The sequence below is a fragment of the Cetorhinus maximus genome, chromosome 13 (assembly GCF_964194155.1).
Source record: "Cetorhinus maximus chromosome 13, sCetMax3.hap1.1, whole genome shotgun sequence".
NCBI classification, from domain to species: domain Eukaryota; kingdom Metazoa; phylum Chordata; class Chondrichthyes; order Lamniformes; family Cetorhinidae; genus Cetorhinus; species Cetorhinus maximus.
The window spans coordinates 110,316,359-110,344,031 of NC_135891.1; the positions used below are offsets into that span (position 1 = coordinate 110,316,359).

At 44.2% G+C, this 27,673-nt stretch overlaps 1 protein-coding gene across 1 annotated transcript in view; it reads left to right on the forward strand.

Annotated features, from left to right (window-relative positions):
- The window catches only part of LOC144688939 (ADAMTS-like protein 5), a 118,663-nt gene that overhangs the window by 83,778 nt on the left and 7,212 nt on the right, over positions 1-27,673 (forward strand). Inside the window, exons 4-10 of the mRNA XM_078555992.1 lie at positions 7,483-7,543; positions 9,039-9,147; positions 11,098-11,225; positions 12,687-12,810; positions 14,204-14,287; positions 21,297-21,460; positions 25,384-25,597. Coding sequence (XP_078412118.1) covers positions 7,483-7,543; positions 9,039-9,147; positions 11,098-11,225; positions 12,687-12,810; positions 14,204-14,287; positions 21,297-21,460; positions 25,384-25,597 — 884 coding nt within the window. The remainder of the gene's footprint in view (positions 1-7,482; positions 7,544-9,038; positions 9,148-11,097; positions 11,226-12,686; positions 12,811-14,203; positions 14,288-21,296; positions 21,461-25,383; positions 25,598-27,673) is intronic.

Consider the following 27,673-nt stretch of genomic DNA (forward strand, 5'->3'; position numbering starts at 1 on the left):
TTCCCCTAAAGGACATTAGTGAGTGAACCAGATTGGTTTTTACAACAATTGATGATAGTTTCATGGTCAGCAATACTGAGACTAGCTTTCAATTCCACATTTTATTAACTGGATTTATAATATTTGTGGTGGGATTTGATCCCATGTCTCCAGACCATTAGCCTGGACCTCTGGATTGCTAATCCAGTGACATTATTTAACACATTCCATGTTGCACTGCAACAGTGGCCCATTCCCAACACTAGAAACCTCCTGGAGTATTTACAACGCAGTGTCCTCTGGTGGGAGAAACTGTGCACTGCGATAATTTGAAACTGAGTGAGGAGTGGACATGCTTGCCCAATAGTAATAAAGGGCTGCATGTTAAGGGAATGCAGAAGGCTCGCCCAATCCACGCAGCCCCTGGGAGCAAAGTCGAAGTGGAGCTGACTCGCTCCGCACCAGTCCACCCCGCAGCCACAAAGTAGTGCAGCAGACTAAATGGCCTGCCAGTGGGACTTCCACCCCTCCCTGGGGAGGAAGGCCTGCCCTTGGGAGCTGCCGGCCAATCGGATTGGCCATCAATCCCAACAGCACCAAGAGCGCATTAGTGGGCGTTGCGGGGCTGCGACCAGTTCCAAGATGAAGGCCTAATGGATCCCTAGGCAAGGTAAGTCCAGGGTATTGGGTGGGGAGGATTTGGGCAGGTTTGGGGGGGGGGGGGGATGCAGGAGGAGTCGGGATAGTTGGTTTTAGAGAGCAGGCAGGTTGGAAGAAAGGGGGCATACTACCTTAGGAGCACTTCCCCCCTCCCGAAGCACTGTCCACTCCTGCCCAATTGCCCGCCAACCATATTATGGCATGGGCAGTGTATTATCAGGGTCAATTGGCTTGTCAAGAAAAGACATTTATGTCTATAATGTTGTTGGAAATTATTCTTTTAATTGAATTGTAGCAGGGCCTGTGTCTATGTGTTTGACTGTGTGTGTCTTAATTGGATCAAAGCCAGTTAGTCTTGGTGCTTTGGTGTATAATAGTTTGAGATGTTAATTGGGTAAACAGTGAGGAGGATAGAAGGTAAAGAGTGAATTTGCATTTGTTGAATAAACCATTCAAGAGTGGGAGTAAAATCTTGCACCTAGCTAGAAGACGCCTAGCAATGTGGGGTTTTTTTTCAGTTTACTAATAACACTGGTGGAATGAAAGGATATTATTGTTAGGAGAGGTAAAATTCAAAACCCGAGGAATACAATGGAAAATTTACATTCAAAGGAAAAGCTAGGTATAAACAGAAAGGAGTTAGTGTCTGTAAGTAAGAGGCATTTAAGATCTAACCAGCCTGTAAGCCTACAACTGTGTCTGCAATGGAACCAAATTGCAAGGAAGCTCATTTTGAATTCGCAAGGTCAAATGTGCTTTGCCTGGTGTCTGTTTAAAGTCTATAGGTTATTGTTGGCTTGGTGAAGATATACCTGGGAGTGATTAATTTGGGGATTTGTTTAAAAGTTATTATGGTAGTAATTTGTAGACATGTGTATGTGTTTAATTTGTTGTTAAATTAATAAATGATTAATTTAGTTTTATATAAAACACCTCTTGAGGCTTGGTGGTCTTATTCCTGAATTAAGATCTGCACCTCAAACATACCAATTAAAAATATAGGTTATGACAGTTGTTCAAGTTTCCCTCTGGGATTCAAACAGCTCAGCCTTTACCAACTGCTGTATCATAACAATTATTTATTTAAATATGGATGGTGAGTTGTCAATTTCATGTTATAGGGGTGAACTCATGGGCGGGCAGGAAGGTGGTGCGGTGGGCACCTGTCCTATTTTATGTGCTCCCCAGCCCCCACCGAAAACATGCCCGATGAGGGCACGTAAAATACAGCCCAATTTTTCAGTTAGTGTATTGCGTCATGTCCTATACACTTGGCCAATTAACTGGTAAGTTTGGGTCATAGAAGGAGCATTCATGTCGCAGTCCCTGTCAGAATTTGTGGAGCCTGCGAACCCTTCTACAACGCTATATCCAACTTCCTGCCACCCAAATTTTCAGAGCCTGCATATATAGCAGTGAGGGAAGGTGTAATAGCACTACTAAAAGAAGCCAGCCGTTAAGTTGTTTGGCAGCTACTTACTCCTATGTGTCATCTTGGGTCAATGGGAGTGGTAAATCTTTGCCAAGGCAAATCATTTTCCAGATGTTTCAGCTCCTGTGATTGGAACCTAAAAATGTTTACAAAAGTAAAAAAGAACAGATTTTCAAATTGGCATTTTAAGTTGCTTGCTGTGTAAGAGAGAAATAGTGACTTTTTTTAAGCAGTCTGTCCTTTTATGAGGTGAGAATTCAAGCAAAAATGTCACAAAAGCATGGTATAATCTGCACCCACAACCTATGGGGGAGAGGATTCCACATTTCCACTATATTTTGTGTGACAAAGTGCTCCCTGATTTCACTTCTGAAAGGCCTACCTTTGATTTTGAGATTGTACCCCCTTATTCTTCATACCTCCACCTTAGGAGATAGTTTCTTTGTATCTGCCTTGTTGAATCATTCCATCATTTTAAATTAGATCACCTCTCAACCTTAAACACTCAAGAAAGTTGTCTCCGAATTAACAGGAGCAGATTGTCCATAAGGAAGCTATTCCTATCTGTGCTGATGCTACCTTCCCCACCGGAAAGATCTTCTCTGATCCCAATTCATTGTCCTTTCTCTTGTACCTTTTGCTATTTACTGTCTTTCTCAAATCCCTCCATGGCCTCACCTCTCCCTATCTTTGTAATCTCCTCCAGCCCCACACCCTCTGAGATATCTATGCACTTATAATTCTGATGTCTTGAGCATTCCCAATGTTAATCACTCCACCATCGGTGGCCACACCTTCAGCTGCCTAGGCCCCAAGCTCTGGAATATACTTGCAACACATCTCCACCACTCCACCTCGCTTTTCTTGTTTAAGACACTCATTAAACCTATACCTCTTTGGCCAAGCTTTGGTAAGTTTTTTTTATTCTTTAATTGGATGTCAGCATCGCTGGCAAGGCTGGCATGTGTGGCTCATCCCTAATTGCCCTTGAGAAGGTGGTGGTGAGCCATCTTTTTGAACCGCTGCAGTCTACATGGTGTGGGAACACCTAGATACATCTGACCAAATATCTCCTTATGTGGCTCAGTGTCATATTTTGTTTTATAATATTCTGGTAAAGTGCTGTGGGACATGTTATGATGTTAAAGCTACTCTATAAATATAAGTTGTGTTAAATGTCATGATTAGTTCAACTTCAATAGCTTCATATTCAGACAACCCTTTGTATGAAAAAAATCGATGCTTCCTTTATGCTTCTAGTACTAATCCTATGTTTATCCCCTCCTATTACCCATCACAGGCTTGTAAAATAGCCCTTTGATTATTTTACTGTATTTATCACACTGATATATGAAGAAAAGGGTTAACCACACAAAGTAATCTGGGTTTGCAGCAATTTGGAGCCATTGAAAATTTCAGTTGGTCACTAAAGATGAGCTATTAAGATAGAAGCATTCCATTTTCTAAATGTATTTTTAAACATTAATTCTCATAATGTGGGCATCACTGGTAAGGCTGGCATTCATTGCCCATCCCTAGTTGCCCTTGAGAAGGTGGTGGTGAGCCACCTTCTTGAACCGCTGCAGTCCATGTGGTGAAGATACTGTGGTGTTACAAAGGGAGTTCCAGGCTTTTGACCCAACGATGAAGGAAGAACAGAGGAATATGTCCAAGTCAGGGTGGGTCAGGGGAACTAGGGGGTGATGGTGCTCCCATGTGCCTGCTGCCCCTGTCCTTCTAGCTGGTGCAGCTCACAGGTTTGGGAGCTGTTGCCCTAGAAATTTTGGTGAGTTGCTGCAGTGCATCTTATAGATGGTGCACACTGCTGTCAGGGGTGTGCCAGTGGTGGAGGGAGTGGATGTTTAAGAAGTTGGTTAAGGTCCTATAATCGACTTCAGTGCCTTAGATTGGAGAGGGGTGGAAAATCAGCCAGGGCTCCAGTTCCTGATCATTATCCGATGAAGAATGGCGGCTTGTGTGAGGTGCCAAATGATGATCAGTGTTGGTATAACCGAATCCCAACGTGCTATCAGGAGAGGGACAAGGTAACTGGAAAATAATGTTCGTAAACTGCTTAATGCATCAGCCAGAGATACAAGTCCAGGCTTTTCCAATCTCCACTATTTCAGTAGAATTAAGCCAGAACAGAGTCCGGTGACTTTAGGGTTAACTTGGTCTTGAATTGTTTCATAGCATGGAAGTATAAGCTGAAGAATAAATTTAAATTACCTACTTTGTTGTTTCCCAAAGGAAGTAATGGTGATTTCAGTGATTAATGAACTGATTAATATCCCTTTGGAAAACTATTTTGAGAATTCAAACTGTGCACATAATTTCTTTCAAATAACATCTGCAAAAATCTGTAACTTTTTTGTGAATGTGATGGAGAGTAAGGTATAACCAGAGGGATAATTCTCAATTGAAGTGTTCATAGAATTAGCAAAAAAAGCTCTTAAAGGGGGGAATGTCACCAGAGCTTTTCAGTAGATTGTGTTTCAAGAACAGAAGTGAATGACTCCCTGAGGTCTTGAGTTCACGACCTGGTATCATTTTATACCGCATCATATCCTCTATCTGGTTTGGAGCAAAGTTTTCGTATGGAATTTTAATTTGGGATTTTGAAATGAGAATGAAAGTGAGCTCTCTCCAAGGTGGCTCACTAGGGAAATGGACTGGCCAGCATTCATTTTCTGATCTGATGATTTGTCTCACACATTGGATAAGACATTAAACTGAGGTTGCCGTCTGCTCCCTCAGGTGAACGTAAGTGAACCCCCTGGCACTGTTCAAGAAAAGAGAGGAGAGTTTTCCCCAGGCCAACATTTATCCCTCAGCCAACATCCCTAAAACAGATGATCCAGCTATTATCGTATTGCTGTTTGTGGGAGCTTGCTACACACAAACTGGTTGCTGTGCTTCCCACATTACAACATTGATTGCACTTCAGAAGTACCTCATTAGCTGTAAAGCACATTGGGATGTCCTGAGGTTGTGAAGGGTGATATATCAATGCATAGCTCTCTACTTTTGGTCTGCACTATTCTTCATCTCCAGTTTTACTAGACAATCAGGATATGGAGCCAGGCAAGGGATCATGACAGCCTGTCATGAGTGAATAACTCCCAGTCAGGAATTAGAGTTACATGTGTAGAATAGTCACTTGGAATGGGGAATGTATCCAGGAGGACAGCACCCATGGAATCCTGGACTGTGCTGACCTCACAAGGTTGAAAAGCTCAGATACTCGCCGTCCAGGATCATATATTAAGAATGGCCTGGGGGTATGGTTGCAAGGAAGTTTGGCATCAATAGTGCAGCGTCAACCCCAGCACAAGTCATTGCCTTCAAGAGCAGAGAGGAGAAAAGTTTTATTTAAAAGTTGTTTGGAATTCAAGATGCAGTGAACAACTTAGTGCAGGAGTTGTCATTCATCACCTCCCTTTCTCTGTATTCTCTTCCAGTCCTACAACCCTCCTAAATCTCCACATTCCTCCAATTCTGGTTCCTTGTGGATTCCAGATTTTTATCACTCCACTGATGGTGACTGTGCCTTCAGCTGCCCAGGCCCTAAGCTCTAGGATTCCCTCCCTAAGCCTACAGCTTCTCTGTCCTCCTTTAATATACTCCCGAAAACCTACTTCCTTGATCAAGCTTTTGGTCACCTGTCCTAATATTTCCTTTTTTCATTCTTTCAAGGGATGTGGGTGTCGCTGTCTATGTCGATATTTTTATTGCCCATCCCTAATAGCCCTTGAGAAGGCGGTGACAAGCCGTTTCTTGAACCACTGCAGTCCATAGGTACACTCACAGTGCTGTTAGAGAGGGAGTTCCAGGATTTTGACCCAGCAGCAATGAAAGAACAGCGATACATTTCCGAGTCAGGATGGTGAGTGGCTTGGAGGGGAACTTGCAGCTGGTGCTGTTCCCATGCATCTGCTGCCCTTGTCCTTCTAGGTGGTAGAGCCCACTGGTTTGGAAGGCACTGTCAAAGGAGCCTTGGTGAGTTGCTGCAGTGCATCTTATGTTGCCACTGTGAGTCGATGGTGGAGGGAGTGGATGTTCATAGCGGTGGATGGGGCAAATCAAGTGGGCTGCTTTGTCCTGGATGATGTCAAGCTTCTTGAGTGTTGTTGGAGCTGCACTCACCCAAGCAAGTGGAGGCATTCCATCACACCCCTGACTTGTGCCTTGTAGGTTGTGGACAGGCTTTTGGGAGTCAGGAGGTGAGTTACTCGCCGCAGGATTCCTAGCCTCTTACCTCCTCTTGTAGCCACAGTATTTATATGGCTGGTCCAGTTCAGTTTCTGGTCAGTATTGATAGGATGTTGATAGTGGGGGATTCAGCAATGGTAATGCTATTAAATATCAAAGGAGATGGTTGGTTTGTTGGAGATCATTGCCTGGCAGTTGTGTGGCACAAATGTTAATTGCCACTTATCAGCCCAAGTCTGAAAAATCATGGAGATGAGAATTTTAAACTTAAAATGCTAGTGGAAAGAATGTAGGGCATGGTGAATGAATGGGATTTGTTGGGGGGATAGGATAAAGACAGCAAAGTCTTAGACAAGCTAAAGGTCACAGAGAATCGAGGCTAGAACAGCATTGGAATTGTTGAGTAAGGAGGTGACAAAGACATGAGTGAGGGCTTCAGCAGCAGATAGGCTGGGATAGGTTTGGAGGTAGGAGATGCCATGGAGGTTGAAGTAGACAGTTGTTCTGATGGAGAGGAAGGATTAAAATCCTATCTTGGAGTCATAATGAATGCTGGATGTTGTCCAGGTCTTGTTGCATATGGGCTCAGACTGCTTCAGTATCTGAGGAGTCGCAAATGAAGCAGCTAAAGATGGTTGGGCCTAGGACACTACCCTGAGGAACTCCTGCAGCGATGCCCTGGGACTGAGGTGATTGACCTCCAACAACCACAGTCATCTTCCTTTGTGCTAGGTATGCCTCCAACCAGTGGAGTGTTTTCCCCCTGATTCTCGTTGACTCCAGTTTTGCTAGGGCTCCTTCATGCCACACTTGGTCAAATGCTGCCTTGGTGTCAAGGATAGTCACTCTCACCTCACCTCTGGAGTTCAGCTTTTTTGTCCATGATTGGACCAAGGCTATAATGAGGTCAGGAGCTGAGTTGCCCTGGTGGAACCCATTTCCTTAAGAGCCTCAGTGTCAAGTTTGATGATGCTCCTGCGAAGTGCTTTGGGACATTCTTAAAGATGCTATATAATTGCAAGTTGTCATTGTTGTCACAATCTCATTCTACATCCTTGCCCCAGATTGAGAAGAAGCTCATGAGTGAATTTGTCATTGTGACAACCCAATAGTTTGAAGTTTGACTTTGGTACAGAAATCTGACTCTGCTCCTTCAAGGAATCAAATAGCTCTTCAGTTTGTTTGTTTTCACTTGTCAGGTTCTCTAATACAGAGGGTTGTCCAGGGGACCAGCGGCAGTACAGAGCATGTAACCTTCTGGTGAGTATATTTCTGATGGATAATTGGCAGCACTGAACGCTCTTCAGATCTTTCGAAAGGACTCCATCCCAATTCACTTATCCAGCATCCATTATGACTCCAAGATAGGATTTTAATCCTTACTCTCCATAAGAACAACTGTCTACTTCAACCTCCCATGGCATCTCCTACCTCCAAACCTATCCCAGCCTATCTGCTGCTGAAGCCCTCACCCATGTCTTTGTCACCTCCTTACTCAACAGTTCCAATGCTATTCTAGCCTTGATTCTCTGTGACCTTTAGCTTGTCCAAGACTCTGCTGTCTTTATCCTATTCCCCCCCCCAACCCCCACCAAATCCTATTCATTCACCGTGCCCTACATTCTTTCCCAGTCCGCTAGCATTTTAAGTTTAAAATTCTCATCTCCATGATTAAACCCCTCCCTGGATTCACCTCTCCCTATCTCAGTAATCTCCTCTAGCAGCCGTCAATGCTAAAGTGAAAACAGAAAATGCTGGAAAAACTCAGCAGGTTGTGGCAGCACCTGCGGAGAGAGAAACCGAGTTAACGCTTCATGTCTGTGACCTTTCATCAGAACTGGGAAAAGCTAAAGATGTAATAGGTTTTGAGGAAGGGGGGTGGGTGGTGGGACAAGGACAGAAGGAAGGATTGTGATACAGTGAAAGGCAGGAAAGATTAAATGACCCCAAGAGTTATTTTACAGGGCCAAAGTGAATGGTGACGGAGCAAGAAAAAGAACAAAGAGGTGCCTAGAGCAGGTGTGTTGCTGACTAAAAATAAACGAAACAAGGAAAGGGAATGAAGTGAAGCATACATCATGGTCTGAAATTGTTGAACTCAATGTTGAGTCCGAAAGACTGGACTGACTTTCACCCTATCACAGACCTTCCTTTTGTCCTTGCCCCACCCACCCTTGCTCGAAACCTATTACATTTCTAACTTTGCCCAGTTCTGATGAAAGGTCACAGACCTGAAACATTAACTCTGTTTCTCTCTCCGCCGATCCTGTCAGAACCCACTGAGTTTTTCCAGCTTTGTCAGTCATTATTTCAGATTTCCAGCATCTGCGGTATTCTGCTTTCTGAACCATGAGCACTCTCCTCCCCAGCACCAAGCTCTTAGTTCCTCTGACTATAACTGCTAATGCACCTCTCTTTGTCCCAGCATTGGTGGCTTTGCCTTCAGCGATCCAGGCCCCACACCCTGGAATTTCTTCCCCTAATCACCTCCTCCCCCGACTTCTCTGCCTCCTTCTTCCATTAGGAACCCTCTTAAAATCCACCTCCTCAACCCAGCTTGTGGCCACCATTCTTAATGTATCCTTCTTTGGTTCAATGTCAATTCTGGCTCTTGATTAGGCCTTTGCGAGTAGCTCCGGGACATTTTTCTACAATATATAAAAGGCTTTATAAAATGCAAGTTATTTTTATTGTGTGGGTTTGCGACCATGTTCTTGTTAGCGATTTAAACAGTAATTTGACACAATTTTCATAGGACTGCCCTCTAGGATCCATTGATTTCCGAAAGATGCAATGTTCTCTCTATAACAACAAACCAATCCAGGGCAATTTGATGAATCACCAGTGGCTGCCATTCTATGGGGGTAAGTGCAGAACATTGTCCACAGTTACAGCACAGTGAAATCATTGGAATCCAAGTGACATGGACTTGGGCACTAATTCAATTGACACTAACGTCTTGTTTAAGAGGACAGAGAATTAGGGAACCTCTCAGATGGGTTTCGATAACTTGCTATCAGAACAATGATACTCTCAGAGGTCGCTTAATCTAGTGTACATATAATAATGGCTCAATGCCTGTACACCTAATCTAGTATTCAAATAACAATGATAATGATAACAGTGATAATCTGTTTAGAAAGTGTACAGTGGCCTTGGAAGGAGCGCAATGCACACTCACCAGGGAGGTGGTGGCATAGTGGTATCACCACTGGATTAATATTCCAGAGACCCAGGCTAATGACCTGGGAAACCCAGGTTCAAATCCCACCATAACAGATGGTGAAATTTGAATTCAGTAAAAATCAAGATTTAAAACTCTGATAGTAACCACAAAACCATTGCTGATTATCATTAAAAACCTATCTGGTTCACTAAGTCCTTTAACAAAGGAAATCTGCCATCTTTACCTGGCCTACATGTGACTCCAGACCCACAGCAATGTGGTTGACTCTTATAAATGCCCCCTGAACAAAGGCAATTAAGGATGGGCAATGATGCTAGTGATGCTCACATCCCATGAATGACTTTTTTTTTTAAGTATCAGAGATCCAAGGGCTAAATTATGAGGAGAGATTACATAAATTAGGCTTGTACTTCCAGGAATGTCAAAGGCTAAGGGGTGATTGATCAAGGTTTTTAGGATCTTGAAAGGGATTGATAGGGTAGATAAAGAGAATCATTTCCTCTAGGTTGAATTGAACAAGGGAACATAACCTTAAAATCAGAGACAGGAATAACGTTAAGAAACACTTCTTCACACAAAGGATGGGCAAAGTGTGGAATTCTCTCCCACAAATGAAACAGTAGACGTTAGCTCAATTTTCAAATCTGAGATTGATAGATTTTTTGTGCTAGCTAAGGGTTTAGAGTGACACAGAACTAAAGTGCATGGATAAAGTTAGGATGTAGATCAGCCACGATATCATTGAATGGCAGAACAGGCTTGAAGGACTGAATGGTCTACTCCTGTTCCTATGTTCCGGACACCTGTACACCTAATCATGTGTGCAACTAACAATGATACAATTCTTGTACGCCTAATCTAGTGTACAAGTAATAATGATGTAAATCCTGTACACACGGTGGTTAAAAAGTCCCATTCCTACAAATAGTCATCCACCAAAACCTGTCTTAAATTATCGCATTGAGATTACTTTGGTAGTTTTCAGAGAAGTGGAGAAACTAGCAGATTAAGTGCCCTAGTGGTCATGTGCATTAAAACTTATCTAAGTTACAGCTGTATCATTTGGGGTAACAATTCCCTCCCCAGCGAGGTTGTAAATGTACCAGTGAACTTTTTCTCTGGTCATTATCTCTAGCAAGATTGTAAACTCATTATAAAAGAACACATTTACGATTTTGCCAGAAATACAGAGCACAGGAAATCTTTACAGACACATTTACAATGTTGCAACATGCAATGACCAGTGGAATACTGACCCCATGAGAACAGTATTTAAGGAACAGCAAAAGATGAGCAAAGCTCATATCTCTGACATTCCAACTCCCACAGCCAAATGTATTTTAAACTCCTCTAATGTCTCATTCTCCTACTCTATCCAGGTTTTCTTATGTTCTTAATCCAGTAGCAGGGACAGACGAGACTGAAGGGTGCTCTGCAGAAAGCTTTGATCAAAAGGTTTTAACCCTCTCCGTACCAACACTCACAAAATCTAAGAACAATTTTTGTTTTATGCCTATCATTGATCTATCTGTTATATTGGGGTTTGCTTTAGTGCATTTGCTGTTGTTATGGAGATTTATGTGAGCTTGAACCTTGAACCTTACTCTCTTAATCTTCTGTTCAACAGCTCCCAATCAATGTGACCTTAACTGCCTAGCCAAAGGGAAGAATTTCTACTACATGTTTGGTCGTGTTCTGGATGGGACAAGGTGTAGCCCTGACTCAACTGATATGTGTATTAATGGGCAATGTCTGGTGAGCAGTTTCCCAGAAAATGATATAAACAGAAAACTGATTTAGCGAAGGCATTGAATAAACAGCTGCTGATCAGACTGAGGACAACAGGTTACATTATTGTCAGTGGAGTGTCAGTGATGTGGACTCCTTGAGAATACAGGGATGGTGCGCCTAGGGTAAACTGCCATTCTCTAAGCTCATAACAATCACTGTTTAAAGCTGCCATTGTGGCCAATGTTAGGATGTGCTTTTCTGTATCTCCTGCAGTGCAACCACCCCCACTGCAGCTATCTTCATGTCAGTGTTTTCAGAGCTTGATTCTCACTTACCTGGAAACTCCCCAACAAAATAACGTCAAAACCTCTCAATGGAAATAGCCCGTCTAAACATTCTCCTGCTTGCCGAAATCCATTAAGACACACCATCAAAAACACTTAATTCCAAACTTTTTTTTAAGGAACTGCTAATCAATGTTCCAGGTACTTTTCCATCCCCAATTCTTCTTCTTAAGTTCCTGAATTCTCTTGAGTTCAGTGTTCCCTGTTTGTGCACTGCCATGCGCTAATGCACAGGCTGCTTTAAGATAACATTTCCCCTTTAAGATAGCACATGTGCGCTGCTGCACAAAATAATTTAAAGATACCATGCATTCAAAATACACAGGCTGGAAAAAATTTAGGAGATACATTGACTGAGGAACTGTTCTACAGCCCTCAACACCCCTCCTGTATTGTGCTCAGGTGGCACTATGCAAGCCTAGGCAGTGTGTCTACAGGCTATTCAACTGTCAAGGCAGCACTAGCCAAAACATATCCTGTCTTCACCAGGACTGACTGGACATCAGTCAGGAATCCAGGAAGCAGGGCTGGGTTTTTTGCACTGAGGCCAGTGTAGGGCCTTGCCCACTGCCACCCAGGCTGAGAACAACTAATTCTGTGGTGAGGGATGGGTCTGGGTGACTTGTGTTCCATGCAAGGCATGATATTTCTAGTTTAGCCAGTCAGGGGCAATTCTAAACTAGGCTGAATCTGGAGATCTTCCTGTAGGGTTGATCCAGCAATCCCAATGCTTCCAACGATAGGGGAACAGACTCCAAGCGAGCACAGGTCAGAGTTAGGGCTACAACATGTTGGGGTTCATTTCTCTCCCCTGTGCACCCTCCAAGCATAGCTCCCTGCTGCAGTCGCAGAATTAGCTCTTACGCGTGTGTTTTCTGTACGCTTCACACAACACTGAGCACAGTGCGAGACATAAACAGGAGCCTTTACACTGAGATGGGTGAGGGGGAAACCAGTTTCCTACAAGTGGAACCTTGTGCACAGAACATGAAACAGGCCCTTCAGAGTAACCAAGGCATGTACATACCCCTCCCATCTGTCTCACCTTCCACATAAGATTCCTGCACCGTCGGCTGACTGTAACCTTACTGACTCACTGGAAGTAACATGTTTTTTGTTTCCGCTTTCTTTCGCTGTGCAGAGTGTAGGCTGTGACACGATCCTCGGCTCAAAGGCCAGAACGGATGTCTGTGGTGTTTGCGGAGGACGGAACGACTCGTGCATCCTGGTCCGGAGAGTATACCGATCGGCGTTCCCCTCTTCTGGTGATTGCCCTGACATTCTCGATGGGTGAATGCCCTTGTGTCTTGACTACAGCATGAGTCGGGGATTGCTGTTGGTGCCGCAAGGCTACGGGCAACACGCAATCGCTTGTGGGACACGGGAGCAACAGCGTGGACCCTCTCTGCCGGAGTGAAAACCTGAAGTTAAAAAAAAACTGCTGGAAATGCACAGCAGTTCGGTCAACATCTGCAGAGAGTATAAAGGATGGTATTTGCATTCAGGGCCTTTTTCTCTTTACAGCTGCTGACTGACCTGCTGTGTGTTTCCAGTATTACTATGTTTTTCTCTTTCCCTGGGGCCAGATTTTCATTGAATATCAGAACTGATGAGTGGCCACTCATCTCTCGGTACACTTTTCCAGATCACGTGGTGTTTGGAAATCAGAAATCTTAACTCTTGTTCATCTTTAAATAACTGAAAAGTGGTCTCTTTTTTTATAGTCGTATTACTCTTTCAAATTTTACCTCTGAGCCGCACAATTTTAAGAATTTGTCTGCCAGTGTTTTTGAACTTCAGCCTTGAGGTGATTGCCTGTGATGTTTTCATTTGTATCTTCAACTGCCTCTTATCAAGTACTTCTCTGTTATGTCAGCAAAAACTTTTAAACTTTAAAATAAAAGTTATTGCACAGTCACTGCTTTGGGTGCCCCTTGATAGAAAAGTTATGAAGGCCGTTGAGAAGGTTCAGAGTAGAATTCAAGAGGATATAAGGAGCCACCTGAGATGCTGGGATTAGTTCCTCTGGGGGGGTGGGGGGCGAGGAAGTCTGTGAGGAGATTTAATAATGATATGTTAAATTACGAAAGGTATTGATACCGTGAATAGATTAAGACGATTTCCAATGGCGGGGGAATTTCTGTGAGGCCACCAATTTAAAGTTGCCACAATAGAGTAGGGATCGCAAATTGGACACATTTCTCTGCACAGAGGGTTGTTGGAGCATAGAATACTTTGCTACAGGGAATGGTTGAGGCAGAGATCTTAGAAAGCAAAATTGGACAAATATTAGAAGCAGAGAAAACGTAGGGGTTACGGGGAGAGATCAGGGCAGTGGGATTAGTTTTGGATTGCTCTTGCTAAGACCCAGCACAGACAGGATGGGCTGTATAGCCTCTCTCTTTGTTATAAGCTTCTATATAGTATTCTATAATTTTATAGTCCTATTCTATGGCTCTTTGATCGTATTCTATGATGTCCCCAACAGAAATTTTCTTTTTTTTATGATTTAAATGTTTTGCGCCGTTCTGTAAAACGCGTTTTTAATACTTGCGTAATAAACCATCACTTTCTGCAATTTCCCAACTTCAGAACAGTGATACACCTAGTAATTGGTACCAGAGACTAATGATTTATTTTTTCTCTAATTAATCCTAGGTTACTTTGGTTACAATAATGTAACTATAATCCCAGCAGGAGCCACTAACATCAAAGTTACAGACAACAGCAGGAACTACCTGGGTAAGTCAACCTCTCAGTTACAAGAGCACAAAGGTTACTGCAGCAGTACATGCCAAGTTAGCTGCCATTTCCCTTGTACTGAGTTAGCTGATTTCAGCCAGAACTGTATTCCTGGTGTTGCACTTATCTCCAGTAGCCTTGGGCTAGGCAGTGAAGAATCAGCTAGGATTCCCACTTTTAACAGCGTCTACCTAACACTGACAGGTAAGTGCCCGTGCAGATGTCAAAGCTCAGCTATGATGCCCCCATAGTCAAATAACCTAACAGCCCAAGAATTGTAATCAGAAATGATTGGATGCCAAACCCAACAAGGAGATGTTAAGAGGGATGAGCAAGGTCAAGGAGGTGAGTTTTAAAGATAGTCTTAAAGGAAAAGCTGGAGGCGGAGGGGATTAGGGAAGGATTCTGAGATTTCGTGAGGGCAACTGTAGGCCTGAAGTGTAGGGAGGGAGCAAGCGAGTCCATAAAAGGTTTGAAAGATGAGAATGAGAACTTTAATGACGGTGTTAGGGGACTGGGACCCAGGGCAGGATTTCAGGGCAGGGTAGTGCAGTTTACTGCCAGACTGGTGGAAAAGTCACCCTAAATCCTGCCTCCACCAGGCTGCGCTGCAGCCATTTAGCACTGAGAGGAGAGTTAGGCAGCTCAGGGTGAGACTTACACACCACCAACATCCCCACCCCCCCAACCAGCTGGGGAGAAATTCCTGCCTCTGTGGGCTGCAGGCCAATCAGATGGCCAGCAGCTCTCTAGTCCCAGCAGCGCCACCAGGAGTGGTGGCCACTGCTGGGACTGCATCCAGTCCAAGCAAAAAGAGCCAGGAGGCGGATATTGGGGATTTGGGTGACAGGGGGCTGGGGGGGGAGGGTGAAGGGGGGGAGGTGGGAGGTTCTTGGCTAGGATAGGGAGCAAAACGGTTGGGGCCGGAGAACGGAGGCCAGTTTGGGGAGGGGGCTCCCAGGAGGAGCACAGACCTGGCAGGTGGCCTCCGATTGGAAAAGGAGGTCCATAAAGAAGGCACCCCCTTTCCCACCCAAGGGCTAAGTAGAATTACCTGCTGGTCTACCCACTCCTCCTCCCGCTAGCTAAGAAACTGCGGCACGGTTGGAAGTGGCCATTAATTGGCACCTTAAGGGCCTCAATTGGTGTGGGGGTGGGCAAACTATCCAAGGCCTCGGGCACCACCTTTTAAACTGGCAAGGTTGGGGGCCAGTGGGTAGGTGATGGGAAAGGCACCCATGGTAGGGCAGTGTAAAATTCTGTCCCCGGTGTAGGCCCAGGCCAATATGTATCCCTCAGTCAACAACAGCAACAATAGAGTTCCTGTTTCTGGGATCTTGCTGTCTGCTTATTGGCTGCAGAACATCAGTGACTACACTTTAAAAATAAATTATTAGCTGTGAAGTTCTTTAGGATATCCGAAAGACATATAAAAATATATATATTATATATATTTTATATATATATTATACACATATATGTATATTTGATCGTATTCTATGATGTCCCCAACCTTTTTTTATTATTTAAATGTTTTGTGGGGTTACAGTGATGAGTGATACAAAATCAATGGGCAAGATTTTAACTGACTCAAAACCCACTCAGTTACACAGGATTAAATTCAGGACTAGTCCCTTCAGGAAACTTCAACACATCCAACACATCCACTGCTTGCCTCATGTCCCACACTAACTTTCACTCACTTATCTCACCAACCAACCTCACCCCCATCCCCAACACATTGATTCCAAAACCCTCATCCTCACTTACAAACTTCTTCAAGGTTTTACTTCATTCTGCCTCTGCAACCTGCAGCTCTAACTGGCAGCCCTTCTGAGCCCTGAGCACGGTGGTAGGGCCTCCCACTATCATGTCCCTACATTTGGAATTCCTAAAGTCCTTCCCTTTGCGACGTCTGCCCCTACCTTCAAAAGCCTCATCAGAATTCGCCCCTTCAACCATACCTTTTGTCAACTCGTGCAGCCCCTTTACAAAGCGTTTTGGGTCGTTTCGCTCCGATGAAGGTGCGATATCAGGTTCAGGTGTAACTCTTTCGAGTACATTCACAGATCTTGACTTTTTTTTTTTGTTCAAAGTCCTGGAGTGGGACATGAACCCACAACCTTCTGACTTAAAGGTGAGGGTGCTATGAACTGAGCCACAGCTGTACTTGACCAGCCATTAAGATTGATTAAAATGATACCAGCTGTGGCTTGGTGTGAAGCACTCTTATAAGTTCTGGGCTGACTCCAGGCTCAAGCACAAAAATCAAGGCTGACACTCCAGTGCAGGCCTGAGGGTGTGCTACATTGTTGGAGGTGCCGTCTTTTGGATGAGGCGTTAAACTGTGGCCCAATCTGCCTAATCAGGTGGATGTAAAAGGTCCCACTGATTTGCAGAAGAGCAGGGGAGTTTTCCCCAGTGTCTTAGCCAAGATTTATCCCCCAATTAAGCCGAAAAACTGACTGTCAGGTCATTACCTCATCGCTGCTTGTGGGAGCTTGCTGTGTGTAAATTGGCTGCCGCCTTACAACAGTGACTACACTTCAAAAAAGTACTTCATTGGCTGTAAAGTGCTTTGAGACATCCAGTGGTGGCGAAAAGCACTACATAAATGCCAGCTTTTCCTTTTGTATTTTCTATTATGACATCTCAAAGTTTGCATCAATGGCTCAACTAAAAATAGAATCATTATGCATGAGAGTTGTTACATGATAAATATTAGCAGTTGGGGACAACTGTGGTGCAGGAGGAGTGTTCTAGTGTCCACCATGGAGGAACAAAATACTTGACTTCCCTATACTACAAACTGAAAATATTAGCATAAATAAGATTGGGCATTCAAGCAATCCTTGAGTTTATGACCTTTACGGTTAGGAGTGTAACACTCAGCCACATGAGCTATCAGACCACCAACTACTGATCATGTTTTTTTAGGAAGTAGTAATTAGTGGTTTTGAAATATGTATGATTAATAAGTCAAATTTCTTACTGCCAGAACAAGGGGCCTGTTGTGAGTCTATCGCAGAGCTGTCAGTGAAATAAGTGATCACGTATTGTGAAGCCCAGAGTCCAGCTCTGCAGTTCCACAGAGGTTCAGCAGATGCTTCTGAAAAAAAAAACAAAATTTGGAATTGGTGGGCTCTGTTGTTTAGATTCAAGAGAAGCCTTAATAATACTGGAGTTTACAGCTGCCTGGACCCTAAATTCTAGAATTTACCCCCTAAATCTCTCTGCCTCTAACTCTCTCTCCTCCTTTAAGCTGGTCCTTAAAACTATTTGACCAAGATTTTGGTCCTAATGTGGTTCAGTGCCAAAATTTGTTCGATGACCTCCAGTGAAGTGCCTTGGGATGTTTTACCACATTAATGGTGCTATATAAATGCAAGTTTTTTTTGATATCCATGATTGCATTTACTAGTTCCTAAGTTATTTTAGTGTTGAACAGAGGAAGTTTCCCTTTAACGATGAGACAGGTGAAAGACCAAGGCCCATGGTATCGGACTTACTCCCAAGGCTGAGAAGAAGAGAACAGATGAGATAATTCAGAAATGCAAACAACAAATTTATGGGTTTTTTTTCAAAAAGCATGAGGATTGTTCAAGGAAGGAAAGGTTGAGGAAGGTAAGGAGTTCTACAGTTTTGAGATCGCAGCTCAAGTAGGAGGCCTGTGAAATAAGTTTCGATTTTATTGGAGGTAAGCATTCAACTTGGAGAGCTCTTCTGGTGCAGTGGGTAGCATCCCTACTTCTAAACCGGAAGCTCCAGGTTCAAATCCCTAGGACTTGATGGCTGAGGATTATGTATGTGCTTGTAACAATAGGCAGGCGGTAAGAGTGGGAGAGATTCCTGGTCAGTCATGTGATGGAAGCAAAGTTGAAGCCTCTGCCACCACCACTAACCATAACTCCAGACGACAACATGCATGTAAAAGTGCTTGTTGCCACAGCAACCTTGAGTCTCTGAGTGAACCATACACACCACTACCAAATATTCAGAACCACTTTAAGGCTGGTAATCCGAAAGTATTCGAAGCTCAGTTGTGCGGATGGCAAAACATGCTTTGGTGAATTTACAACCTGGAGTTCCTGGGTGGGAGTAAGTCACAGTGAGGAAATGGAGTCTCTGATTTTATGTCCATGGATGTAAAATCACAGCTCATGGCTGGCGTTTCCCAGGATGCTTCTTACTGGACATATTCTGGGTTGTGCAATTAGCTGTAGATATTAGTCGAATGAGATTTTCAAATGATTCCCTGGCCCCTCTGGCTGATTTATCACAGAAGTCAGTGCTGGTTCCCCAATCTGTCTCATACTCTGCTGCCCTGAAGTAAACAATCCTGCTGAGCATTAGTAGAAAGCGATAAAAGTTGTTTGTTTTTATTATTGGTCTCTGGTCTCTGGTCCTTGTGCCTCCTGGGCAATCTCATTAGCTCTGATCTCTGTTTCTGAAACTAAGCTGGAAAAGCTTCCAGTGTATTATTAATTTAAAAACACCACAAAAATCACAAAGCAACGACGGATGATACGAGTGGGGGGTGCTGGGGTCGGTGGCGGTGAGGGGAGATGTTGGTGGGTCGGGGGTGGGGTGACGCTGCCTGTGGTGTAGTGCATAAGGCCCACGTTGTTCGACCTTCAGAACTGTCTCACCCTCCAACCATCTCTCAGTAAGGCAGCCTTCTCTTTGAACTATTATATCATCCCGCAACCCTCTAAGGCAATGTTCTTCATTGCAAAGCCTTCGATCCTGCGCCGGCTCCCGTCGACACTAAGTGCGACTCCCTGATTCCATCCATCCATTTTCAGTAGCCGCTTTATCCTCAGAGAGTCGCTGCGAGCTGGGGCCCAACCCAGCATCATATTCCTATTTATTTTATTTTTAACATTAAAAAATGTGCACTGGGCCTATCAAACGTCAGCCTTCTTTACATGTCACATTGACCACATGGTACAATGTGCGCCGATAAGTATATCTAAATATGTGCGTTGTATAGTAACCGTTGTATTATCATAGCAACCACCATAGAGCTAGCAGAGTATTCAATCGTTGGTGTTGTGTATTTTGTCGACCTAAGTGATTAACTGGAGTAGTAAGGAATGATAATTTAGTGGTCGATGTGGCTCTCGCACTGCAGTTTTTTTGCTAAAGTGGCTCTTACTTGAAAAATAGTGAAGTTTTATGTTATAGGAATGCTGATGATGGGAGTTATATCATCCTTATGATTATATCATTGGCCCATGAAACTGTGGGTGCACAAATATGCTGCCAATTTAAGAGAGAGGTCAATTTTTGCCTTTGGCGGTAATGGGCGGTCATTTTCTAAGTGCTATAGGGTACCATGGTCTTCAAAACTTTACGGTCGTGGTGACAGTGCATGACCTCATTGTTGGAGTTCCATTAGTCCTTCCGATGGTAATCAGGCATTCCAACACTTCTGCATGGATAATGGACGGTAACAGTTTCAAAATGGAGTTGATAGTCTTATCGTCCCATTAACATTGGCTCCATTATGAACTGGGCCTACTGGCAGGGGTCCAAAACGCCTGCCTGCTTCAGGCAATAGGCTCTTTTTAATAATGAAATAGGGGTGCCAAGACATAAATAAGACCCCGTTTGCCATTTTAGGTGGTAACAGCGCTGAGCCTGAGCAGGCTACAACCTGTTCCATGGACAGTGAAAGCAAAGTGTCCACCAAATGCAAGTGGTGAATTAAGGATTAAGCTCACAAGTGATTGAACAGCGGCCACCAGACAACAAAACATTCCCTACGCTGTAATGAGCTAATGAGCATTCCCTGATCCCTTTGATACTGCAAGTGTGGAATATTGTTTGCCATTCACACTGGGATGAAATCCTGGATCTCCAGTGTGGACTGGGAAAATACTGGCAATCCCAAAACATGAGATTATATTTCCTCAAGGTTACCTCATTAAATTGTCAGGTGTCGCATATGGGTCTTAATCGATTGGTTCTTCAGCCAACACATTAATTCCTCACTCCCATGTTCCACACCAATGGCTTCCTGAGTTATTATCTGGTACAAGTTCTAAATTGGCCGACTGAGTGAGCAAAACAACCAAGTAATGCCAAATGGCGAAAGCATTTGGCGAGCGCTTGTCACCAGAGTTTGGAGTTTTAGGGCAAGATTTTACGTCCCACGCATGGGGCGCACGCCCAACTTGATCAGGCGTAAAATCGCGCAAGGTGATGTTGAGTGAACGTCCCAATGTCATCACGCTGTGACATTTCGCTCAATATAAGTGGAATAATCTGAAATGGAGGAAAATATTTGTGGTATAGGAGATCTGAACCATGGGAAAGCCCCTTCTATGTTACGTGCACCGCCCAGTCTATGAGATGGCATTGGTGACCCCAATAGAAATGACCACAGTTTACACCATCCATCCATCAGTTATAGAATCAGGGGAAACAAATCCCTTGAGAGGGAATATGGTAACTGAGTTTCAAGTATCTTCAAACCCTTAAATATGTATATTAGAAACTGTAACTCCATCTCCCAACTAAAGTATCATTCAAGGTATCAAGATTTTTAGAATCGAATACAAATGTTTTTGGATAAAATTTCCAATTTTCCGCCCTGCTGCCACTTGAAGGTCAGCTCCAATCTGTCTAGCTGTAGAGAAAAACTTTGCACCAAACATATGCCTCATCTCGGACCTCAGACAACCTCCCACCTTGGTTGGCATTTCTCCATTTCCTGCACCGGACAACCTGTGACCTTTCTGAGAAGAGGTTGCCAATTTCCTGCTGCATTATGGATGGCTTTGTACCATGGTTCATTAAGCAGAGAAGATTTTCATCCCATCAGTCTGCACTTCATTTAATTCCATATCCCAGTCATGTCTAACCCATTTCACTGCCCAATCCCATAGTGTAGTATATTAGTGGTCGGTATGCAGTGCTACGATTATGGATAATTGTATTTTTGATTACATTGATTATGAGTGACTGCATTTTTCATTGCAATGATTCTATTTTCTGCCTGCAGCCTTAATAAATGGCAAAAATCACTATGTGATTAATGGGAATTGGGTTATAGACTGGCCTGGAGAATATGATGTCGCTGGTACCAAAGTGCTCTACAAGCGTTCTGCTAGCAACCATGAGACAATTGAGGCCATAGGACCGACAGCAGAGGACCTCCATGTGATGGTACAAATCTTCATGTAAAAAATGTGGTGATTATTTCTCACGGTAGAGTGATTTGTTATATATCTGTCGCTATTTGCACAGCTCCTACTGGCGGTATTTTCGCATTGGTGAAAGTAACAGTGCGATTGCACAGAAAGGTGTGGCAGGCTCTTCCTCACCTGAAAGCCCCTGAAGAGGCGTCCTGCATGACTGCCAAATAATTCTAACTCCGCTGGGGAACTTTCCTCAAATCACTAAAACTTCTAAAATTATCTCCGCTGTCTTTGGCAACTTGCAGTAGGAAATAATTGTTAACCCACCATGTTTTCTTGAAGACGATGTTTTCTCAACTCAAGGATTTGGAAAGAAACCAATTCTGGTTCAACAGGTGAAAGACAGAAAGCTTCTTAATCAAATGTCATCCATTAAACCATAGTTAGTCATTAATTTCATGAATAGATTCTCGGAGTATAGGATCTTTCTTTTAATTATTTATAACAAAATCATAGACACCTGTGTAAAGGATGTATACATGATCTTATTCTAAATACTGAACAAATTACATCTTTTTTTTGGTCAGGTTTGTCAGCATTCAGGCACCTTTTCTTTTTGAATCATAGAATGAGGCAGCACAGGAGGAGGCCATTTGGTCCATTGTGCTGGTGCTGGCTTTTTGAAAGAGGTATCCAATTAATTCCATGCCCTTGTCCTTTCCCCATAACCCTGCAAATTGTTCCTTTTCAAGACATTTTTTTTTGTTCTGTCATGAGATGTGGGCACCGTTGGCAAGGCCGGCACTTATAGTCCATCCCTTGAGAAGGTGGTGGTGAGCCTCTGCGGTTGACCTGGTGCAGGTACACCCACCAGTGATGTTAGAGAGGGAGTTCCAGGATTTTGACCCAATAACAGTGAAAGATATAGTTCCAGATCAGGATGGTGTATGGCTTGGAGGGGAGCTTGCATACATAAGACCATAAGACATAGGAACAGAAATTAGGCCAATCGGCCCATCGAGTCTGCTCCGCCATTCAATTATGGCTGATAAGTTTCTCAACCCCATTCTCCCGCCTTCTCCCCGTAACCTTTGATCCTCTTACCAATCAAGAACTTATCTATCTCGGTCTTAAATACACTCAATGACGTGGCCTCCACAGCCTTCTGTGGCAATGAATTCCATAGATTCACCACTCTCTGGCTAAAGAAGTTTCTTCTCATCTCTGTTCTAAAAGGTCTTCCCTTTACAATGAGGCTGTGACCTCGGGTCTTAGTCTCTCCTACTAATGGAAACATCTTCCCCACGTCCACTCTATCCAGGCCTTTCAGTATTCTGTAAGTTTCAATCAGATCCCCCCTCATCCTTCTAAACTCCATCGAGTATAGACCCAGAGTCCTTAAACGTTCCTCATATGTTAAGCCTTTCATTCTGGGATCATTCTCGTGAACCTCCTCTGGACCCTCTCCAGGGCCAGCACATCCTTCCTGAGATACGGGACCCAAAATTGCTCACAATATTCTAAATGTGGTCTGACCAGAGCCTTATAAAGCCTCAGCAGCACATCCCTGCTTTTATATTCTAGTCCTCTCGAAATAAATGCCAACATTGCATTTGCCTTCCTATCTACCGACTCAACCTGCAAGTTAACCTTAAGAGAATCCTGGACTAGGACTCCCAAGTCCCTTTGCACCCCAGATTTCTGAATTCTCTCCCCATTTAGAAAATAGTCCATGCCTCTATTCTTCCTACCAAAGTGCATGACCTCACACTTCCCCACATTGTATTCCATCTGCCACTTCTTTGCCCATTCTCCTAACCTGTCCAAATCCTTCTGCAGCCTCCCTGCCTCCTCAATACTACCTGTCCCTCCACCTATCTTTGTATCATCTGCAAACTTAGCCAGGATGCCCTCAGTTCCTTCATCTAGATCTAGATCTAATTCCTTTTTGAAAGTTACTATTGAGTCTGGCTCTACCATCTTTTTGGGAAATGCATTCAGATCATAGCAACTCGCATCTTCCCTTTGAAGCCTTTGGAATCCTTTCACTTATTAGCGGAGGCATAGAATATAAGAGCAAGGGGGCTATTCTAGAAGTGTATAAAACATTAGTTAGGCTGCAACTTGAGTACTGTGTGCAGTTCTGGCCACGTCATTACAGAAAGGATGTTATTGCATCAGACAGAGTAAAGAAGAGATTTACGAGGGTGTTGCTGGGACTGTAAAAATGCAGCTATTAGGAAAGCCGGATAGGCTGGGATTGTTGCCCTTGGAACAGAGGAGACTGAAGGGAGATTTGATTGAGATGTACAAAATTGTGAGGGGCCTGGGTAGAGTGGATGGGAAGGGACTATTTACTTTAGCAGAGAGTTCAGTGACTAGGGGACATAAATTTAAAGTGACTGGTAGAAAGATTAGAGGGGGGATGAGGAAAACATTTTCATCCAGAGAGTTGTAGGGGTCTGGAACTCACTGCCTGAAAGGGTAGTAAAGGCAGAAACCAAATTCATTTAAAAGTGCCTGGGTGTGCACCCAAACTGTTGTAATTTGCAGGGCTACAGACCAAATGCTGGAATGTGGGACTAGGCTGGGTGGCTCGCTTTTTGGTTGACACAGGCACGATGGGCCAAATGGCCTCTTTCTGTGCTGTAAACTTTCCATGATTCTGTGAATCTTTTGCTGATTTATTTTAAACATGCAACTCTCTTGCCAGTGAAACAGTTTCTCCATTCCAACCCTACCAAAACCTTTCGTAATTGTGAACACCTCTATTAAATCCCCCCTCAACCTTCTCTGCTCCAAGGAGAACAATCCCAACAAGATTTAAAACACACACCGTTAACACATCAATTAAGTAAAACAAATTCCAGTCAAAAGATAAGATGAAGAAGGGGAGCAATTTCCTCACGCATGACATGTAACAAAACTGTAAACATGCGTTTTTATAAAAGGGTTTATGATTTAATTTGAAATAACTCACACAGGAGCTCTTCCCAAATGAATCCCTCAAGGGAAAAACCTCATTGAGTATACCATGAGGAAAAGGATTGCACAACTCTCCTTTCATTGGATAATGGCTTTGAAATTATTGGACTAGGTTGACATCTAAACAGCAGGTTGATGGAGAGTCAGGTGTTCAGATTATCACATTTTCTTACCCAAAGGAGAAGAGTATTGATGAGGTGGGCTTAACCAGATGGAAAATAACAAACAAATTATCTGGTGAAATCATGTCTTGCAACATTACTATTTCCACATCAGCCTTGGTTCATTTTGGTAGCACTCTCACCTTTGAGTCGGAAAATTATGGGTTCATGTAACACTCTGGATACTTGAAGGCAAAATATAGGATGGCATTCCAATGCAGTACTGAGTGAGGGCTGTACTGTCAGCGGTGCTGTCTTTTGGATGAGGCTTTAATCAAAGTCCGGTGTATGTAAATGATCTCATGGCACCATTGCGGAGAAAAGCAGGGGAGTTCTCCTTGGCATCCTGGTCAATATTCACTCTTCAACCAACATCATTGAGTTATTGAAACTAATTACTGATGATTTATCGTATCACTGTTTGTGGCACCTTGCTGTATGCAAATCAGCTGTTGAGTTTCCTACATTACAACAGAGATTGCACTTTCAAGGTATTTCATTGTCTGTAAAGCACTTTGGAATGTCCTTAAAGGTGCTATGTAAGTGAAAGTCTTTCTTTCTAATTTACATAAAATATTTTGGCCAATAATTTAATTGGGGCTTTAATCTATTTATGAGCCTTTACTCAAATAGCAGGTGAAGGAAATTAACACAGAATAAAATAACTCTTAAATGATAATTTCAAGCAATTCACCTCAAAAAGTAGCTCGGGTAATCATTGCAGTGCCATCCATTAATAATATAGAATACAGTTGTCACAATGAGGTCTAGTACTGGAACATGAAAAGCTCAACTTATATTACAGGTTCTTCTACAAGAAGAAAACTCGGGTATCGAATATGAGTTCTGGCTTCCCAATGAACACTATAGCCATTACCAGGGGGGCCATAGTCCACTGAGGCAACCTGAGATTGCTGTTATAGAGGCTGACCATCCTCTCAGTTACCTGCCCTGGACAAAGACCACAACAGCCTCCACCACCACCACCAGCACTACCAGAAAGCCAGCCGTCTACCCAGGTATGAAGCAGCCATTTGTTTAAACCCCCAGAATCACTAGATTGTGAATTTTCAATTTCAGGAGTAACCATTTTCCAAAGCAGGTCTTCCCTCCTATTCATGTTGCATCACGCCGCACATTTTTTTCCATGCCTCAAACCTGAATGGCCAGCCTACTGCCTGATCCCTGCCACTGCTGTTCTTGAGGTTACCATTAGGAGGCACAGCAAAACGGCCCAAGGTGACTTTCCACCTGGCTGTACTTTATGCCCTCCCCTGGGGCAGGATTGGAGGCAGGAAGAGCATTTAATCGGGCGACACGTTGGTGGGTGGGGACCTCACCACCTTACCACCTGCAAGCCGATTAAGGCTGTGGCGAGTGGATGGCCCTCCCACCCCACTGCTAATTGAGACCCCTAAGTAGGCAATTAACGGGGTTTCTAACAACGACGTGGGAGCAAAATAGGGGATGTTCTCACTGATTTCAATGATCTCCGGCCCAAGGGGGTGAGGGTTCATAGCAGAGACAGTGACAGAGCCCTGAGTGACAGGCCACTGCTTCAGACCTTCCGAGTTGACCTATACATGCATGACATCCAGAAGCTGCAGTCAGTTTTGGGGGTGGGATAATGACAGTGAACACTGATAGTTTGCCTCTAACTCACCTGCCGCACCCCTGCTACCCGCGCCCCCCCCCAACAATTTCTGCAAACAATCGCGCGTTGACATCAGCGCGCTCGGCCGACATCATCCCGTGTCATTTCACACTCGGTTGAGTTGGGCGCGCGCACACCCACCAAGATAAAATCTCTGCCCATAGAGTCGAATATGAGTGATCTCATTGAACAGAAGAAACCACAAATAATTGGGTCAAAAAAAAACAAGAGACCTGAATGAGCACAGGAATCACCTATTCATCCATGGTCATCTTTAAGCATTTTGCACGTTATGGCAAATTCAGTGCTCCCATGTTCCCAGTTACCACTCTCAGACAGTGCAAGTCAGAGAATTAGCCCCGCAGTGCTGCAGCCCCCTCTTCAATCTGAGACCCCTTCAGGCACTGTTTCTCAAAGCGAACGCACGGGGAAGAATTTTCCCGTCGGCGAGCGGGGGCGGGGCCCACTCGGCAATGCGTAAAATGACACGGGGTGACATCGGGCGGGCGTCCCAACATCACTGCGCGCCATTTAGATTTTCAGTTTGGCGGGCGTGCTGCAAAGTCGGCTGCACACCCGCCAACCTGTCAAAGGCCTATTAAGGCCATTTAAAGCCTAATTAATTCAATTCCGTGAGCTGCCCATCCAACCTTAAGGTTGGCGGGGGGCAGGCGAAGAGCCCAGGCGGCCTTTGCGTTTTTCATGAAACCTCATCCACGGGCGGGATGAGGTTTCACAAAGTGTTTTAAAATCTAACAAAAATTTACACGTTTATTCTTTGGCATGCCCCAGCTCATGTGATAGTGTCACACGAGGGGACACGTTTTATTTAAAAGTTTAACACGGAAACAAATCTCCCTGAGGCACCTCCTTGCCTCGGGGAGATCTCTGCACTCTTTCACGCGCATGCACGGAAGAGCACAGGGAACCTCTTAGGGAATCACCCCCCCCCGCCCCCCCCCCACCGCCCACAGGGAGCGCTCAGCGCTTCCGGGCGAGCTTCACGCTGGACGGGTCTTAATTGGCCCGCCCACGTAAAATGGCGGCGCGTCCCCGATCGGATTCACACCCGCCCTCCCACAACCTCCCCGACGGCGGGGGGGGCAGTTTCTGGCCATGGGCCGGGATTTTCCTGTCCCACCGAAAGCGAATGGAGGTTTGGCTGCCCCACCGCATCCTCGGCTGCAGCGGGACCGTAAATCCCGGCCACGATCAGTGAATTTAACCTGTAATGCCACGGGAACTCTTCTTATTGCATAGTACTCTTGAAATATGGAGGTCTTGTGGTGCAGTTGGTAGTGTCCCTACCTCTAAGCCAGAAGTTCCAGGTTCAAGTCCCACTCCAGGACTTGATGGCCCAGGAAGGTGCATTCATAGAACTGCCGAACAGGTTGAATAAGAGGTGGTAAGAGCAGGAGAGATTCCTAGTAAGCCATATGAA